Raw genomic sequence first — 14574 nt, 5'->3', positions numbered from 1 at the left:
AAATACCTTTTCATAGCGATCCTGCAATGCCATGGTAATCTTCACATGGGAACTAGAGTGGAGTTTGATTGGGAAAAGTATTTGTAATTAGGGGTATGACCTTGGACGTCATGTTCAGTGGCAGGCACTGAAAATCATTCTGTTTTCTATTTGCATGATTTTGATTTGACTTGGTGACTTGGTCCAAGAAAATGATTAATAATAGGAACCAGACCAGAACTGATGTACGGTTATAACCTCAGTGTGTATCTGATTGAACGTCTTCTCCTCAACCGCCTGAAATCCTCACTCCTCTGACTTGCCTGCGTAGTATTTCCATTTCAGTACATCGTCTTTCAGTCACCTAAGACTGAGACTATCTTTGACCCAGTTTCCCTTTCCTGTTGGTTCCTTTTACTTTATCTCCCCAAGCCACCGTGGTTAGGTTTTTAGTAGCAGTGGACTAAAAGGCCCCTCTTGGGTTCCTGTTCTCCTTCCTGACCGTCACTGTTGTACTAATTTCCTTTAAGAACGTCGATGGCACTCTGCTCACATGCCCTTTGTCTCTTCCTGTCGCCTCTAGTTAAGCACAAAGTCTCCTGCCTGATCTAATTCTTGAAAATGTCATTCGGTGCTACCATTGCCTTCTATTGTTGCTTCTGTCTTCCAGCAAACTCTTGACTCTTCCCTGCCTCTGGACCATCACATACTGTGCTGACTTACTAAGCTTTTTAGAGAAAAATAATAAAGGCTCATTTATGTATATGGCAAGGTCAATCAAAGTAGTAATCCTTAGCTGTCCTGGATGCAGCATATCGCACAACAGAAAATAAATGATTCTCAGATGACCAAAATAGCATAACAAAATAATAAAGCTGCTTTTGCTTTTAGTTTGCATAACACCTTCACATATGGTATGTCATCTTATTTAACCAGTGATTACGGTGCTCACAGAAGGAATGTGTAAGCCGTTGTTCGTAGCGTAACAATTCTATATACTTATAGATGAATTTTTTCAAATTGTAGTTGCCTAATTTACAGAAGATAGAAAAGCAACAAATTAAAAAATTTGGAGGTTGCTGGTTGTGGTCAAAGAGAAAAGACCACTTAATAAGAGACTAAAGCAGGAGGAATTCAAAAATCTATCATGACAGCAGAGAGGGAAAAACCTATAAAAAGTTTGTCAACCATCTTAAACCCCTGAGTCTGGGGCCCTGTCATTCCAGACATCAGCTCTCCACTGTGAGAGAGCCCCAACCTTACTTTCTAGTTGAGTTAGGTTCCCAGATCACACCCAGCTGGATGGCTGGATTACATTCTCGAAGCCCGTGTTCCGTCTGCTGTTCATTTTCCACTGGGAATGAAAACGAGTGATGAGCTAAAGGCTAAATCACATACAGTATACACACATACCACCACTCAAGAAATTGTATAATGAAATTTGGAAATATTCTTGTCGTGGTGGAAACTTTTTTTTTTTTTTTTAAAGTTCTAGCCGTTAATTGAATAAAATCAGTTGCCCCTTTTTGGTATTTTCTAGAACCACTCAGTAATGGCCTTTAAATATAGGGATGAATGAATGGATGGAGTAAATGAATCTGGAAAGTAAATTTCATGAAGCACCCCTTCTTACATCATGGTGTTGGATGAATGAGGCCATACTCTGATTAGGGGAACAAGGGCCAACTTACAGCCAGTCCTATATTGGGTTCTCACAATTGTTGCTCTACCTAAGACACCTAGAAATACCCTTCCGCAGTGTAGACCATTACGCACCGTGTGCGGCTCTATGTGGGTGTGCGCCCGCACGCATCTGCATGGACTGGTCTTGGAGATTTCCTGTAGGGACTGGATAGAAGCTGATTCTAAGGGAACTGGGAATGGAGGCTAATAGTTCCTCAAAATTGTTTGCCCTTCAAAAGGTTCGAGAACCTCTGAACTCAAAAAGAAGATGAAAGTCACATGTCCACCTTCAGTTTTGCTATTAACAAGTTGTTCTTTTCTGGATGTTGCTAGTCAGCTTCAAGAAAATCTTTCTACTAATTAACAGTGGGAATAACAATGCCAGTTGTCACATGTCGATAGTAACTGTAATTCTTTATATTCATGCAAGTCCTTTCTTCTTCAAAACTTTGCCATACTTAGACCATCTTTGGAAAATAGTTGCCCTAAAGAATAAGGCCCCATGATGTTCGGTGACTTGTGAAAGGTATGAAGACTTCAGGGCTGAGTTTACTGAATGCTAAAGCCCCAGATCCTATTCCCTAAGTATTGCTCTATCCCTTGGGTCAGATGTTCTCTTGACAATTATATGATGATTGAGAAGTCCTACACCTGCGAGCTGTTTGTCTTTGAGTCTTTTTACATGGTGAGAAGTAGCTATTTAACGATTTTGAAGGAAGGAGGGAGAAAAGGGAGAGGAGGGAAATGAAACTCTCCCACCGTCTGTTGCATGGCTGGCATGGAGCACCCCCATGATAACCCTGGTCTTTGTAGAGAAAAAAGTATCTCATTTCTCTCTACCCAACCTCAGGCTTCTTTCTCCCCTCCCTTATGTCCATGCTCTTTTCTTCAGTTTGTCATTCAATTCTCTCCTTGATTCTTCCAAGTGGCTTTTAGTCTTCTCTTCAGAATTGTATGTGCAAATACCCCCTAACCTGCTCTGTTTGGTTCAGATACCTGCTTGCTGCGCTGACCTCGAGGACATCCTTGACCGTGCCGGTAGCTCTTAAAGGGGTGGCTTCCTTTACACATTTCCTTAAGGTTCAGACTCTGTTTGAAACCTGAACAAACCCGTTCCTGAAAATTGTTTCACTTTTTTCCCTGCATGAGACTTCTTTACATCCAGAATTACAAAGAGACATGGGACAGGTGGGGCCTCTACTGATTCATTTCCCCAGCAGGGGCAAACCTAGCACAGAATTGCTTAATGAATAATTGTCATTCACATATGATTAAGTTCATTCAGTTCAATTATAGCATTTCAAGAGCAGGACGAGAAACCTGCCTCACAATAATCACAGAATACTAAGCTATTTTGGCTTTTTATTCTTTTTATCTCGAGCAGCTAACATGATGTCTTGCCCATAGTTTTTTTTTTTTTTTTTAAATAAACATCTAAAAAATGCATCTTGTTTAATTTGGCTGTGGTTAGGTAAGAGAATGTAAAAAAATACTCCCAAAGGGTTCCCAGGAAAGTGTATGTAGTGTTTGTGATAATGAGGAAGAGGATTATGATGAAACGAAGCAAAATGTCAACAGTTGATGAGTCTGGGTAAAGGCTACATAAGAGTCCTTACTCTTCCCACCTTTTCTGAAGTTTGAAATTACATCAAAATGAAAATTTACAAAAATAAATAAAATACAAAATTAATAAAGGACAGGGCACGGGACAAGGCCGCTCTTCTGAATCTAAGTGTGGTTCTGCAAAACACAAAAAAAATCTTGAGAAAGTTTCTCTGTCCTAATCCCAGCTTTGAGTAGTTCTAGTCCCATTATAATTCAGTTCATTTGTAGATCTGATTTGTGTCCCTGTTTCACATGACCAACCTACAGCAACAACACCTGGAAATGAAATTAGTGAAATTTTTTTTTTAAAGATTTTATTTATTTATTCGACAGAGATAGAGACAGCCAGCGAGAGAGGGAGCACAAGCAGGGGGAGTGGGAGAGGAAGAAGCAGGCTCCCAGCGGAGGAGCCTGATGTGGGGCTCGATCCCAGAACACTGGGATCACACCCTGAGCTGAAGGCAGACGCTTAACCGCTGTGCCACCCAGGCGCCCCTAGTGAAATTTTTCTATTAGATTCAATTCACGCGTGATTTCGTGTTTGGTGTAAAAGGTGGTATTTTGGCCGATGAGACATAACCACATTTGCATGTCATCAGGAAGCTCCTACATCATGACCCCGAGCATAAGTCCTGTCCAGGCTCCCCTCTTTCTTTGTGTTGTCAAAGCAGCTCCCATACAGTAATGCGAATGCCCACAGTAAGAGACGGCGGTGAGGTCGCGTTTATCAGTTTTTTACTGTAACGTGTTAGAAGTGCAGGAACCATGCTCAGCAGTCAGCTGCTTGCCTGTGACCCAGCATGAGACAGTGATATACTTAAGAATCTGAAGGTCTACGGACACAGGTAGTTTTTAAAAAGAAAAGAAAAATCCATATTCAAATTTGTGTGCTATCAGGTAAAGACAAAGTAGCTCGAGGTTACGTAGTGTCTCTTACTACAGCCTGGTAAGTGGGGGTCGTGCTAGGTCACTTTTCTTTTTTTTTTTAATGTTTATTTTTTTTGTCATCTCTGAGACCTCGCTAACGAATGGAATGTTGTGTCATTTTAAGTTATCTCCTGATAGAAAGCAAAAAGAGGGGCGCCTGGGTGGCACAGCGGTTAAGCGGCTGCCTTCGGCTCAGGGCGTGATCCCGGCGTTCTGGGATCGAGCCCCACATCAGGTTCCTCTGCTATGAGCCTGCTTCTTCCTCTCCCACTCCCCCTGCTTGTGTTCCCTCTCTCGCTGGCTGTCTCTATCCTGTCGAATAAATAAATAAAATCTTTAAAAAAAAAGAAAAAAGAAAGAAAAAAGAGGCCTTCTCCAGAGAACAAATTCTGAATCAACAGCTTATGAGGCCATTGAAATTTTAGAATCCTTTTTGCCTGTGTGCTCTCCTTGAAGTGTCTGCTCCAGGCCAGTCTCCCTGCGGTCTGTCATCTGTCACCACTGTGGCCCGGGAGCATGACTAGTTGGCCAGAGGAAAGGACCCAGGCCAATTGGGTTCCACTTCTAGGAGGCGGTGAGGGGTTTAAGATCACAGATGGGCCCGGTTCTAAGGTCACTGCTTGTTAACTGACCTTAGGACAGCTGTCCTGTGGCAGATCGTTCTGAGGCTCAGTTTCCCCCTCTGTGAATCGAGATACACCCTCTTTGGGCTGCTTGATATAGGGATTAACTGTCATAACATGAATCCTGCCAGGCTGAGCGCAGAGGAATAAGCTGTCAGAGTGCAGCAGGTAAAACCGGAAGCCTTGCCTGGGATAACAAGGGCTTTGTCCCTCAGGTTCCTTCAGTTGGACCTCTCAGGTTGTTGTTGGACAACAGCCCTCCGTGTAGAGTGTGGAAAGGCTGGGATGAATGTGTGGAAGAGGTGGGCTCGAGGCGCGGCTAGCACCTGTCGGTGATTCGGACGAGGGGGATTGTGTCATTTAGTGCTCATGTTGACTTACCTTGATTAGGATAGTAATTGTACATTCTTTTTTGTTTTTGTTTTTGTTTTTTTTGCAAAAGGCTTATCAAGGAATACAGCTGTAAAAGTGATTCAGATCTTTGGTGGTCTGCATCTTTGTGCTAGTTTGGAAAATCCATGATTTGTCTTAATTTGTGGTGTTTTCTCTTGTTTTACAATATAGTGACATTTAATTTTTAGGTTCTATTTAATATTTGTGTTCTTTGTAAGTTTCTGAAGAGCAGGTACGGTAGTGTCTCCTTCTTCAGCCAGGTTTGGCAAGGGCCAAATATACATATTTCATGATTCAGGTTAAAATTGCGTTGAAGCCCACCCCCCACTTCTCTTGGTGGGGTTTTTGAGTTACTAATTAAACTCTTAACCTCTAGTTCTCTTCCTTTGACATGTGGAGTTGCTTTTTCCAAAACAAAAGGGAAAGACTAGATCCAAGAAATTTTCTGACTTTCATTAACACATGCTTTTTACTGAGGACTAAGGAATGTGCCTGTTTAGAGAGCCTTTCTTAAGTCAAGATGGGAATGAATTGCACCTGTGTGAAATGACGACTTGTTTAAAAGGTCATAACCTCCCAGTGATAGTGGAGGAAATGAGGTCATCTTTACTTTTTGTTCAGGGTGAAGGAAGGTTAAATTTATTAGTTGGAATCATATCTACCTACTGTGTGGCATCACTCCTTCTTCCAGTAAAGATTGTAGGCATTGGGTGTTTGGCCTCCATTTGTTGACTGTTACAGTTTAGATTTCTTATGTCCTTTGATTTCTGAAAGGAGAACCCTATGTTTTAATGATCAGGTTGTTATAGGTAACAGTTTCTGATACTGTGAGTGAGTTGCGTTTGACATAGTGGCTGAAAAAGGACTTGGTCTCGGGCGTGTTTAGGTTTCACTGCCTTTCCTACTTGTTTTAGCAACCGAGAGGATCTTTTAAGGCAGAACAACTTTTGGAAGTCTGATGAGTTAGACTGCACTCTGCTTTTAGCTGTGTGACCTTGGGCAAGGCACTTAACTTCCCGGAGCCTTGTTTTCTTTAAATTGGGGTCAGGCTAATCATGTATATTTTTCTTCTTTTTCTTCTTTTTTTTTTTTTTCCGTAAAGGGAAAGGGGCAGATATAAAAAGCTGCGTCTGAAAGCTGATTCTGAAAGTCTTCTTTTTCTTAGTGCCTTGGGATGAGGGGAGGATGTTTAAGAATCTTCAAGGAACTTCAGTGCTGATAACGTAGATCCTGGGCTGTAGGGCAGGGACTCAACATTGCGTTGACACCTTTCCCAGCCCTTCTGTCCCAGGAAGACTTTTCATCCAGAACTGGGTTTATTTTGCCCAGTAGCTGGCTGCTGGCATGTCACACATAGTAGGTACTGTGTAACTTTTCAGTGAATGCCTGCTGGTAATGCAATTCAACACTAATAGTCACCTAGCTGGATTTTATTTTGGTCTCGTGCTCGGATTCAGTTACTTTCTGTTGAAGGAACTCATTAATGAACTGGCTGACTTCAGCCCATTGGTAGTGAAGACTTTGGATTGAATGTGCTATATAAGGATTTAACAGCTCTTTCCACTCCGCGAGTAAACTAAGTTTGCTGTCTCTCAGAACTTGATTAGAACCCTGCAACCCCAGCGGTTTGGCCCCGTGGACCCACTCTGCGCACGCAGTGGTGCCTCTTGGGAAAACTGAGTAGAAACCCAGCAAGGGGGGGGGGGTCTCTGGCGCCATTTTTCACGGCCCACAGCCGCGGGCGGGGCAGGAGGAGGTGCAGGCCCTCACACTTCTTTCTTCGACTCCTAGGACTTCACAGGGATTTCTTTTGTGGGAAAGTTAGAAAGTCAACAGAGCAGTTTTCTTGAGAACCTGTCTAATGAATGGTGCGTTAGAGGCCCTTTTTAAAGGGCAGTGCAGCTGAGCTCGTTTTGGGAGCATTTTCTGTGGTGCTGAGTCGTGAAGGGGGCTGTTTCCGAATTCTGCGGCCCTGGATTTTAAGTGTCAGTGGGCCTGGGGTTCTTGGGGGGGGGGGACACTAGTAATTTGGTTACTTTCTCTAGGCCCAGCTGTGGTAAACATTCAGTAAAAGTTCTTGGAGGGTAAGAATAGTGCCTTCAGGTTTTAATTTGTTTTTTCTCTGTATTGTCCACAGCAGCCGTTGTTTGATGTTCTGTGACTGAGAAACCAGCCTTTTCACTTCATTATTATGCCTTTGGAGATGGAGCCCAAAATGAGCAAACTCGCCTTTGGGTGCCAGAGGAGTTCCACGTCGGACGATGACTCTGGCTGTGCGTTGGAGGAGTACGCCTGGGTGCCCCCAGGCCTCAGACCAGAGCAGGTGAGCACCTAAGCGCCCAGTGTGTCCTGTTTTTCCAGGGGATTTAAGATTTTTTCGAATTGCTGCTAAAAAGAAACAAAACAAAACAAGCCCTTATAGACCATTACTACCACTGACATGCTACCCTCCTCGTCCTTACTCTTTGGATAGTATAAATTTTTGCCTTTTAAGATCATCCTTAATTTCTCGATGAAAGTTTTCAGTCCTTTTGTACTCATGGATCCAGAAGTCCTGCAGTGATGCTGTTTTTGCTCTCATGAATGACATCCAGAGCGCTGGTTATGTGTTTGGTATGTGGCTATCTGACAGTTCTCTTGGAGGGTGAGAGGAATTTAACCTTTGAAAAAACAGTAACAACAAAAAGGGAATTAAAAGGAAAGAGGAACGTTTCCATGCCGGTTCTCAGCAACGCTTTTGCTTTGGAAAAGAAGAAATACAGAGGGGCGCCTGGGTGGCACAGCGGTTGAGCGTCTGCCTTCGGCTCAGGGCGTGATCCCGGTGTTATGAGATCGAGCCCCACATCGGGCTCCTCCACTAGGAGCCTGCTTCTTCCTCTCCCACTCCCCCTGCTTGTGTTCCCTCTCTCGCTGGCTGTCTCTATCTCTGTCGAATAAATAAATAAAATCTTTAAAAAAAAAAAAAAAAGAAATACAGAGCTGTAAGAAACCATCTGAAGTGTTACTGCTTAGACATTTGACCTTTGATAACCTTACACATAAAAGAACCTGTCACTAGGGTGTGGATGGGGGGGACAGCTGGTTTTGTGCATTGTCTGTGTTGTTATTTTAAGTATATGCATATTTTTATTTTCCTAATATCCTTATAATGATAAGCTTACTAAACATTGCTGGTGACAGATATTCTTATAAGGGCGAAGCCATAGTTTGAAATAAAAGGTGCCAGTCAGGTGCGCGGTTGCTCCTGAGCTACGGTGGGGAACTCTTCTGAGAACGGGGGCTCCTGATTCACCCAGGGCCTGCCCCGCGCACACGTAGCTGGTCGTCAGTGAGCACTTCTAACTGGAAAGGCTTCTGTGGCCGATACAACGGGGAGAGAGGGCGGCAGGCTGGCACCCAGGTTAGGAAAGCAATATTTTGATCCAATTACTAAGAGAAAACCCCTTCTTTCAGCTCTGGGTTGGGTAGGTTTTGCGTGATGCTAAGCAGCAGGCAGGCCCCCGATTCCCCGATCTCCTTTTCCCTCGAATCACTTTTATTCTTTCCCGGCACTGCGGTGTACCCTGCAGGACTCACGAAGGGATGATCCGTTAAATACAACAGAAAAAAAAAACCCAAACAAAAATTGATCGAATCCTCCTTTCAGAGTGACCCAAGTACAGCTCAGTGTGGCTCCCCTCCAGTTTCCTCGGGGAAAAGGACTCCAGGTATTTCGAAAATAACACCCATGGAAGCAAAGAGAGCTGATGCTTGAGAGAACCTGATAAGGGAGAGTTGACAGAGTTTAACAAAACAGCTTTTGTCTCTGTAACGTGTAACCTTCAGAGAGCAGATGCAGCGTGCTTGTGGCGTGGCTGCGTTTGGGACGGCGTCACACAGCCTGTGTGGTCATCGGCAGCTCTCCCCCGCCACTCTTTCTTGGCTGACCCTAGGGAGACTGGCTGAGGAACAGCAACATTAAATGTGCACATTTATGGTGCATAATTTATGATGCTCCTAATTGTCACTACAAATTACGTTCCCGAAGAGCAATTTAGCAGCTGGGCGCGAGCTGTCTGAAGGCTTGCAGTTCTGCAGCGTTGGCTCAGCTGGTCTTCTCATTAGCGACAAGAGGCCAAGCCCTGTACCTAAAGGGAAAGGTAACTTTCTAAGATGGAACATAAGCTAAGATGTTCACTTCCTGTATGCTGATGTCCTTCTTTCCGTCTCTTCCTCAGATCCAGCTCTATTTTGCCTGCTTACCAGAGGAAAAGGTTCCTTATGTGAACAGCCCTGGAGAGAAACACCGAATTAAACAGCTTTTGTACCAGTTGCCACCACATGATAATGAGGTAAGATAACAGGAAGAAGGCTGATTAAAAAAAAAAAGAAATACACCCTAAACATTGAGGTGCCTCTCGTAAACCCTACGCCCTCCTCGGCTAGGGCTCTTTTGCCTTTCTTCAGTTAAAATTTGGCTTGAGGCTACAGCTTTCCATTCTTTAAGAGAGAAAAGGGTGTCAGTGCAATAAACTTAGCAACAAGTCGGGTTTTATGGTGTTTGCAGCCACCCACCACTTATCAGGAGCCTACAAACTCTTGAGATTTCCCTGCCCCTTCATCCAGAGTCCTTGCTTTCTGGTAGTTCAGGCCTGTAGTCGGGTGCCTGTAGAATGTAGAGGGAGCGTGGCAAGTTTACACCTTTTGTAAAAAGGTTAACGTCTTCTATTTTTTTGTGTCTCTGATAAAAGTTTAAACATTCCAGTTTTTTTTTTTTTTAAAAGATAGTTCCTTCAAATTGCATTTCCCTTTTGCTAGAGAGGCTACAGGATTGGGTGTCATTTTAAAGGTATGGTGCCGTGTTTAAATTGGGGATTCATGGCACAGGGCAGTTAAACGCGCTCTTTCCTGAAACGCAAACTCTGGAAGTGAAGAGGTGGCGAGGGAGACTGCGCGCTCCAGTGTGGTGCTTCTGTTTTCCCGTCTCTGAAGGTGCGGTATTGCCAGTCTCTGAGCGAAGAGGAGAAGAAAGAACTGCAGGTGTTCAGTGCTCAACGGAAGAAAGAAGCACTTGGAAGAGGAACGATCAAGCTTTTGTCCAGAGCTGTCATGCATGCTGTGTGTGAGCAGGTAGCCCTTCCCGGGATGAGTAGCTCGTGGTAGTGCTATGGACGGAGTGAGCTTGGGGGTAGGTGACAGGGCTCGCAGAGGCATGGGCCCCAAACGCCTCCCCCAAATAAAAGGCAGCCTAGCTTTTTATTAAGTGGATATTCACGTTTATAACTCTGCGTTGCTGTGTATATGTGATTGGCGGAGTCCCTCTGCCCTTATGTAAACATCGGGTGAAATCCTGCCCTTCCTAGGATCTTGGCGTGGAGAGGTGCAGGGGTATGCCTGGTGTTCCAACCGCGGAAGCGTAATGAAGACATCCAGATACTGCTGGCTCAGAGCAGGAAATGTATCCAATAGGAGGCTGGCTCAGGAAAAGGACTCTTAACGGGAGTTGGGTGAAACCATTCTTAGAAACCATCTAGTGTGGCAGTATATCTGAGGCATGTTCATTCCAGTTAAGAATCAGAAATAATCCAGCATTAAAGAACTATTTAATCACTAACCGAAGGGGGCAAAAATAAAAGCCTTCTTGACAAAATGGGATTTAGTGTAAAGTGGGAAAGGCTGAGAATCCAGTCATTAAAGAAGGATCATCCCAATTTCAAATCCTTTTGTTTTTAGTGTGGCTTGAAGATAAATGGAGGTGAAATTGCAGTGTTTGCTTCTCGAGCGGGCCCTGGAGTGTGCTGGCACCCTTCCTGTTTTGTCTGCTTCACATGTAACGAGCTACTGGTCGACCTCATCTATTTTTATCAGGATGGAAAAATTCACTGTGGCAGGCACCATGCTGAACTGCTCAAACCACGGTGTTCAGCATGTGATGAGGTAAAAAAAAGTTTATCCCTTAACACTGGAAAAAATAAGCTTCTAGTAAGCCAATATTCCACTGCTCACATCTAAGCAAAATAAAATATCTCCTGCTTTTGCTGTCTAAGATAACCCTATGCATTCATATGCGGGAATAATATGTAGCTACTAAAGAGAAGGCAGCAGGTGTCTTTGTGCATTGATAAGTAGGACGTCCTTGATGGATTGTGAGAGGAAAAAACAAGTTGCGAGAAGAGTATGTAGTAGATAATTGTTTTGTTAAATAAAGGGAGAATAAGTCAAGATTCTATACATATCTGTATACACACAGAAATAGTACGGAAAGACATACACCAAGTTAACAGTGGTTAGCCCTGGGGCATGAGGGAAGGGGATGGTGTAAAAGGAAATTTTTTTTAAGCTTTTTATTTTAAAGTAATTTTAGATTTACGGAAGACTTGGAGAGATGACAGAGAGTTCTGTAGACCCTCCCCCCAGCTTCCCCTGCTGTTAACATCTTATATAGCCACGGTATATGTATCAAAACTAAGAAAGTAACAGTGGTCTAATACAATTAACTGAACTACAGACTTTATTTAGATATCCAGTTTTTTTGCTAATGTCTCTTTTCTATTTCAAGATCCAATCCAGGGTACCTCATTGCATTTATTCTTTATATCTCCTCAGTCTCCTTTAATCAGTGACAGTAAAATTTCATTGTTTACTGTTATACATTTATTTTTTAAAGGTTTTTTTCAGTAAAGTACTATGTGAAATTTTTTTGAGGGGCGCCTGGGTGGCTCAGTTAAGCATCTGACTCTTGGTTTCAGCTCAGGTCATGCTATTGATCCTTTCATCAGGCTCCCTGTGGAGTCTGCTTAATACTCTCCGTCTCCCTCTCCCTCTGCCCCCTCCCACCGCGTGTTTGTGCACATGCTCTCTCTCAGATCTTAAAAAAAAATTTTTCTTGAAACCAAAATCATAAAAAATGGTCTCTAATCTAGAGATGACCACCAGGTCAAATGAAGCGTTATCTACAAGTGCTGTTCACACAGTGCGGCGTCTGGGTAGCTGTAACTGTTGATTCTGCAGACTTTTTATGAGTTTTCTATTAAAATACATACAGACCACTAAATTAGTTCAATGTTAATGTATTCTTTGCCAGATTATGCCAACAAAGTGTGATTGGGGAGCAAAAATATGACCAAATGAATTCTCTCCAGCGTAGAAATCTCTTTTTTTAAGTTTATTTCTCTTTTTCAACATTTTCTGCTCTTGTTTTGTATCTAAGTTGAGTTAGATTTAAGCTTGAGGCTGTAAGAAACAAGGTTAGCTAAGTGGCTTTTCGAAGAGCCACTGTCTGTCAGTTGTCCAGAAAACCTGGAGTCACTTGGCTCTTAGAACAGCTAAGATTTTCTTTCATCCTGTTTCTTTTTAAAGATAATTTTTGCTGATGAGTGCACAGAAGCTGAGGGTCGCCACTGGCACATGAAACACTTTTGCTGCCTTGAGTGTGAGACAGTCCTAGGAGGACAGAGATACATCATGAAGGATGGCCGCCCGTTCTGCTGCGGCTGTTTTGAGTCTCTGTACGCGGAGTACTGTGAAGCCTGTGGGGAGCATATCGGTGAGTCCACAGCTAGCCCGTTTCTCTGTCACATGCCCAACAGTCTGCGAATGGCTAGTCTTTTTTTTTCCCCTGTAACTTACATATGTGAAATGTACATATCTTAAATGTTTTTGTTTGTTGTGTTTTGACAGATGGAGATGTAGTCAGTTCTCATTATTTGTAACAGTTGTGTTCTATAAAGTTGCCTGAATTATTGAGTACAGAACCATTGCTCCTGGGGGAAACACAGGGTTGGGTTCCTGCAAGGGTCTGGTCACATTTTCATCAGCTGGTCAACACATAATATTGTTTCATGTATGTTTTTGTTTGAAGAACGCTTATTTAATGTAGATTCGTTAATACTGAACTGGCCAAGAGCACTGTAGCTCATGCCTGAATGAAGCTTATCTAGGACACATATACTCTCTGTGAGGCACATCCCAGCCTTCGTGGGCTTAGGGACACTACACAGCACTTCAGCACTATGCTTGGGGACCATTTAAAACAGCGGAATTAACAAAAAGCACAAAAATGTGAAGAAAACATGATAGTAGAAAAAGAAGAAAGAGAAAACAGACCCAGGCTATTTCTGTTATTTGAAGAGCTGAGACAAAAGACGAGACATTGCTTTGTTTGACCTCAGCTCAGAAAAAGCTTGTAAGTTGGCTCAAATTTTTCATCATTCTGCATGTGCCTGTATAGTCCTTGAAAGCTCTGCAGGTGTTGATTTTGGGGTTACAAATAAATTTTAGCAAGTAGGCAAATTCAAAAATGTGGACTTTGCAAATAATGAGAATTAACTGTACCTGTGTGACCCACAACCCTTTCAAGATACAGAACATTTCCATCACCCTTAGAGTTCCCTCATACAAACAGTAGTATCTGTTTCTTCTTCCTTTATTTCAAGATCGAACTGTAATCCCCTCCTCTGTCCTTTTCCTAAACAGGTGTTGACCACGCCCAGATGACGTATGATGGGCAGCACTGGCATGCCACAGAAGCCTGCTTTTCTTGTGCCCAGTGTAAAGCTTCTTTGTTGGGGTGTCCCTTCCTTCCCAAACAAGGCCAGATTTATTGCTCAAAAACATGCAGCCTTGGTGAAGATGTCCATGCCTCTGATTCTTCTGACTCTGCATTTCAGTCTGCTCGATCCAGAGACTCCAGAAGAAGTGTCCGGATGGGCAAAAGCAGTCGGTCAGCCGATCAGTGCAGACAGTCTCTTCTCCTGTCCCCTGCTCTGAACTACAAGTTTCCTGGCCTGTCAGGCAATGCTGATGACACCCTTTCTCGGAAGTTGGATGATCTTAGTCTCTCCAGGCAGGGACCAAGTTTTGTCAATGAAGAATTTTGGAAAGGCAGAGTGGAGCACGAAACCCCAGAAGACCCTGAAGAATGGGCTGAGCATGAAGATTATATGACGCAGCTCCTCCTCAAGTTTGGTGATAAAAGCCTCTTTCAGCAGCAGCCCAATGAGATAGATATTCGAGCCAGTGAGCATTGGATATCTGATAACATGGTTAAAAATAAGACCGAGTTAAAGCAAAATAACCAGAGCCTCGCAAGCAAAAAATACCAATCTGATATGTATTGGGCACAGTCACAAGATGGACTGGGTGATTCTGCTTATGGCAGCCACCCAGGCCCTGCAAGCAGTAGAAGGCTCCAAGAGTTAGATCTGGACCATGGGGCTTCAGGATATAACCATGATCAAACACAGTGGTATGAAGATTCCCTGGAGTGTTTGTCAGACTTGAAACCAGAGCAAAGTGTTCGAGATTCTATGGATTCGTTGGCTTTATCTAATATCACAGGTACGTACGTAATCTAGGGATTATGGGGTATTTGGAAAAAAGAGCC

The 14574-nt window shown here is 43.3% G+C and overlaps 1 protein-coding gene across 5 annotated transcripts in view; it reads left to right on the top strand.

Annotated features, from left to right (window-relative positions):
* PRICKLE1 (prickle planar cell polarity protein 1) overlaps positions 1 to 14574 on the top strand; it is a 105445-nt gene that overhangs the window by 87182 nt on the left and 3689 nt on the right. For all 5 annotated transcript variants that reach the window (XM_045801247.2, XM_087855779.1, XM_045801248.2 and 2 more), the window contains exons 2-7: positions 7348 to 7533; positions 9428 to 9541; positions 10182 to 10319; positions 10923 to 11126; positions 12549 to 12735; positions 13665 to 14528. In XM_045801247.2, coding sequence (XP_045657203.2) covers positions 7402 to 7533; positions 9428 to 9541; positions 10182 to 10319; positions 10923 to 11126; positions 12549 to 12735; positions 13665 to 14528 — 1639 coding nt within the window. In that variant the 5' untranslated portion in view covers positions 7348 to 7401. The remainder of the gene's footprint in view (positions 1 to 7347; positions 7534 to 9427; positions 9542 to 10181; positions 10320 to 10922; positions 11127 to 12548; positions 12736 to 13664; positions 14529 to 14574) is intronic.

This window comes from Ursus americanus, chromosome 25 (assembly GCF_024610735.1).
Source record: "Ursus americanus isolate L20-20 chromosome 25, mUrsAme1.1.p, whole genome shotgun sequence".
NCBI lineage: Eukaryota > Metazoa > Chordata > Mammalia > Carnivora > Ursidae > Ursus > Ursus americanus.
This window is presented reverse-complemented; position numbering and strand designations above follow the sequence as displayed.